The 4,105-nt window shown below is 72.5% G+C and overlaps 1 protein-coding gene across 1 annotated transcript in view; it reads left to right on the top strand.

The window, feature by feature from the left end:
* Window positions 1-3,533, top strand: part of LOXL4 (lysyl oxidase like 4) — a 4,383-nt gene extending 850 nt beyond the window's left edge. The window contains exons 3-13 of the mRNA XM_026050660.1: window positions 3-145; window positions 708-746; window positions 817-1,262; window positions 1,391-1,545; window positions 1,745-1,912; window positions 1,980-2,142; window positions 2,273-2,516; window positions 2,730-2,845; window positions 2,926-3,062; window positions 3,218-3,329; window positions 3,463-3,533. Coding sequence (XP_025906445.1) covers window positions 3-145; window positions 708-746; window positions 817-1,262; window positions 1,391-1,545; window positions 1,745-1,912; window positions 1,980-2,142; window positions 2,273-2,516; window positions 2,730-2,845; window positions 2,926-3,062; window positions 3,218-3,329; window positions 3,463-3,533 — 1,794 coding nt within the window. The remainder of the gene's footprint in view (window positions 1-2; window positions 146-707; window positions 747-816; window positions 1,263-1,390; window positions 1,546-1,744; window positions 1,913-1,979; window positions 2,143-2,272; window positions 2,517-2,729; window positions 2,846-2,925; window positions 3,063-3,217; window positions 3,330-3,462) is intronic.
* The last annotated feature ends 572 nt before the right edge of the window (window positions 3,534-4,105 follow it).

A 4,105-nucleotide genomic window follows, 5' to 3' on the forward strand; every position in this document is an offset into this window, starting at 1 on the left:
CGGTGACGGAGGGCGCCGTGGAGGTGAAGGTGGCCGGGCGCTGGCGGCCGGTGTGCGGCGCCGGCTGGACGCGCAACAACAGCCGCGTGCTGTGCGGCATGCTGGGCTTCCCCCGCGAGGTGCCGCGCGGCGACAGCCTCTCCAGGTGGGACGCACTGCTGGCCCGGGCGTGCCGTGGGGCGGGGGACGTGGGGACAGGCCATGGGGCAGGTCACTGCACCACCACAGTCAGCGGGGGGGGGGAGTGGGTAGGGGACACCTCTGGCTGTGCACATGGGGCACCAGGACATCGTGGGGCCCTGGATGTCAGGTCCACATCTGGTTCCCCTTCTTGGGACGCCGAAGCCTCAGTGAAGGGCAGCGCTTGGCACTACAGCAGGGAGCGGGCATTAGGTCACCAACCTCCATTGCCTGCCAAACGTGCACGGAGGCGCAGGAGACCCGAGCAGCCGTGTCCTGTGCCAGGACTGTAAATGCTGCCTGTACTGAGCTCCGGTTGGGGCCAGAAGCTGCAGTGCTGCCCGGGCACACCTGGGCTGGGGTGCATTAATGCTCTGCGGAGCAGCCCTCTCCCCACACACGTGGCAGTCCCATGGGGGGAGGCCCAGCCACGAGCCCCACTGGCAGTGCAGGCGCCGCAAGGGCTGGGGCGCAGGGGGGCAGCAGGGCGGCACAGGGCCCCCTGACACCCTCTCTCCCCGCCACAGGAAGCTCTGGAACAGGAAGCTGCAGGACCCCGGCTCCAGGTAGGGCTCCCCAGGCGGCAGCCTTGGGGTGAAGTCCGCGGTGCCCCCGGTGACAGCAGTGTCCTGGCAGCCTGAGCAACGTGAGCGGGCAGCAGCCCTGGTGGGAGCAGCGGGTGCAGTGCCGCGGCTCGGAGCCCCACCTGTCCCGCTGCGCCGCGCGCCCGGCACTGCCCGCCTGCCCCCGCGGCGCCGTGCCCGCCGTCGTGCGCTGCGCGCCCGGCCCCGCCGCCGCGCCGCCCCGCAGGAGCCCCCCGGAGAAGGTGGGTCCCACCGCGGCCCCGTGTCCCCCCCGTGTGGCACCCCATGCACTCACGGGTGGCTCCCTGCAGCAGGGCCTGCGCGTGCGCCTGCGCGCCGGCACCCACGCCGCCGAGGGCCGCGTGGAGGTGCTGCGCCACGGGCAGTGGGGCACCGTGTGCGACAAGCAGTGGGACCTGCTGGCGGCCAGCGTGGTGTGCCGGCAGCTGGGCTACGGCTCTGCCAAGCAGGCGCTGGCGGGCGCGCGCATGGGCCAAGGTGAGGCGCGGGCACCGCAGGGACCCCCTGTTCACCGGGTGCTGCTGGAATGGAGCCCTGGCAGCCCCGGCCCTRGGGAAAAGGGGCTGCTGCCCCACGGAGCGGCGGTGACGCTGTCCCTGCCGCAGGCCTGGGGCCCATCCACATGAGCGAGGTGCRCTGCGGCGGCCACGAGCGCTCCCTGGGCGAGTGCCGCTTCCGCGAGGCCGAGCACAGCGGCTGCGGGCACGAGCACGACGCCGCCGTCCGCTGCCACGTGCCCCGCACGGACTTGCAGAGCCAGGTGAGCCCTGCACGGCTGCCAAGCCCCGTGGGCACTTGTAGGGCTGYGGGGTGGCCTTGGGCACAGAGGACACGTGGGGCAGCACAAGCCAAGGTCATGGCAGTGCTGAAGGCTGAGGTGGAGCTGATTTGGGGAGGAAAGTGGGGCTGTTCAGCCGGGTGCGCACTGGGGCCTGCCCCACACGCGGCCTCTGTCGCAGGTGCGGCTGGYGGGGGGCCGCAGCCCCGAGGAGGGYGTCGTGGAGGTGCTGGTGGCCGAGCGGGGCACGTACAAGTGGGGCGCCGTGTGCGGCGCCCAGTGGGGGCTCAACGAGGCCATGGTGGTGTGCAGGCAGCTGGGGCTGGGCTTCGCCAGCCATGCCCTCCAGGTGAGCGCGCGGTGCTGCGGGGATGGGGACGGGTGCTGGGGGACACTGAGCGCCGCTGCCCACGCAGGAGACGTGGTACTGGGCCGGCAGCGCCGACGCCGCCGAGGTGGTGATGAGCGGCGTGCGCTGCGTGGGCACCGAGCCGGCRCTGCAGCAGTGCCAGCGCCATGGCCCCGTGCACTGCCCCAGCGGCGGCGGGCGCTTCTCGGCCGGCGTCGCCTGCACCCGCCGTGAGTACCCGGGCAGGACCTAGGTCCCTCTCCCGGGACACGTGCCCAGGGACAGAGCAGGGTGCTCCCTAGGAGCACGGGGGTGCTGCACGAGCGCCCRCCCCGTCCCAGCGCGCCCTGCCCGTGCCAGACGCCCCGGACCTGGTGATGAACGCGCAGCTGGTGCAGGAGACGGCCTACCTGGAGGACCGGCCGCTGGCGCTGCTCTACTGCGCCCACGAGGAGCACTGCCTGTCCCRCTCGGCCGAGCGCATGCACTGGCCCCACGGCCACCGGCGCCTGCTCCGCTTCTCCTCGCAGATCCACAACCTGGGCACGGCCGACTTCCGACCGCGCATGGGGCGGCACGCCTGGACCTGGCACCAGTGCCACCGGTGAGCGCGGGGGCTGCTGGCACCGCCACAGTGCTGCCGCTGCAGAGCCCAGCCCGCCCAGCGTAATGAGCGCCGGCGGCCCCGCCACTGTCATTACGGCTTTATTTGGAGCCAGGGCTGTAATTTGCCGGGGCCACTAGGTGCTGCCTGTCCCCGGCCGGGCACTCACCCCGTGCAGGCGGCCAGCGCCGGCTCAGCCCTCTGTCCCCACAGGCACTTCCACAGCATCGAGGTCTTCACGCACTACGACCTGCTGACGCTCAACGGCTCCAAGGTGGCCGAGGGCCACAAGGCCAGCTTCTGCCTGGAGGACACCAACTGCCCCGAGGGTGGGTGCAAGGGGGCCAAGGCGGCTCCAGCCCCGCGGTGCAGCTTGGCAAGGCCTCGTGTCCCCTGTGTCCCCTGGCAGGGCTGCAGCGGCGCTTCGCCTGCGCCAACTTCGGTGAGCAGGGCGTGAGCGTGGGCTGCTGGGACACCTACCGGCACGACATCGACTGCCAGTGGGTCGACATCACCGACGTGCCGCCCGGCAGCTACACCTTCCAGGTACGGGGTGCCCYGCGGGCACTGCACACGGGATGCCGCAGGACACCCCATGTCACCCACTGGCCACCTGGGCCAGCTCATCCTGCACCCGGTGCCAATGCCCTGCCAGCTGCAGACTGTCTGGGTGCCCACGGCCGCTGTGTCATTGTCCCCAGGTGGTGGTGAACCCCACGCATGAGGTGGCCGAGTCGGACTTCTCCAACAACGTGATGCGGTGCCAGTGCAAGTACGACGGGCAGCGTGTGTGGATGCACGGCTGCCACACCAGTAAGCGGGGCAGGGAACGGGGGCCCATGGCAGCGGGCAGCCTGTGCGGGGCCGGGGGAGCAGTGGGTGCTGGAACGGGCAGGGCTGGGGGTGCCGCTGGCCCCGTCTACCCCTCACATGGCCGCTCTCCCAGGCGATGCCTACGGYGCCGACGTGGTCAGCGAGCTGGAGCGGCGGGAGCGCCTGGCCAACAACCTCGTGTGAGCGGCACAGCGGAGCTCCACGGGGGCTGCACGGCGCCCGCCTCGGCCTGCCACGGTCCCGGGCACCGCCGCAGCACCGCGCCACGCTCAGGGACTCGGAGCGCTTGTGTTTATGGCTCCTGCTGCCCAGGACGGCGGTTGCACTGTCCACATGGGCACGGTGCCCCCCACCTCCGGGTGCCCCCCAGGACATCTACCTCAGCGTGCTGCCCCCGGTGAAGGTGCTGCGCCGGGCGCCGCTGCCGCCGCTGCGGTGAGGGCAGCAGCCCTGCCAGGGCAGCCTGTCCCCGACCCCGCTCACCCGGCGGCTCCGCGGTGGCGGCGCCGGGCCGGCAGCCAGCCCGTGGCCACCGCGGCCGCAGCGCTGGCCATCCCCGCCCCGGCTGCTGGACAGGGCGGCTCTGCCCCCGGCAGCCCCTGCGCCCGCGGTGCCAGCAGCAAGGGCAGCCGACACAGGGCACTCGGGGCACCCAGCACAGCTAAGGGGCTTGGATCTGCCCCCCCTTTTCCTCGCTGCCCTCCAGCATCCTGCCCCCTCCCCAGCTCTARTCCCAAGGCCAAGTGCTCCACTCT

This window comes from Nothoprocta perdicaria, unplaced genomic scaffold, assembly GCF_003342845.1.
Source record: "Nothoprocta perdicaria isolate Ctin4 unplaced genomic scaffold, notPer1 scaffold_7, whole genome shotgun sequence".
Taxonomy (NCBI): Eukaryota; Metazoa; Chordata; class Aves; order Tinamiformes; family Tinamidae; genus Nothoprocta; species Nothoprocta perdicaria.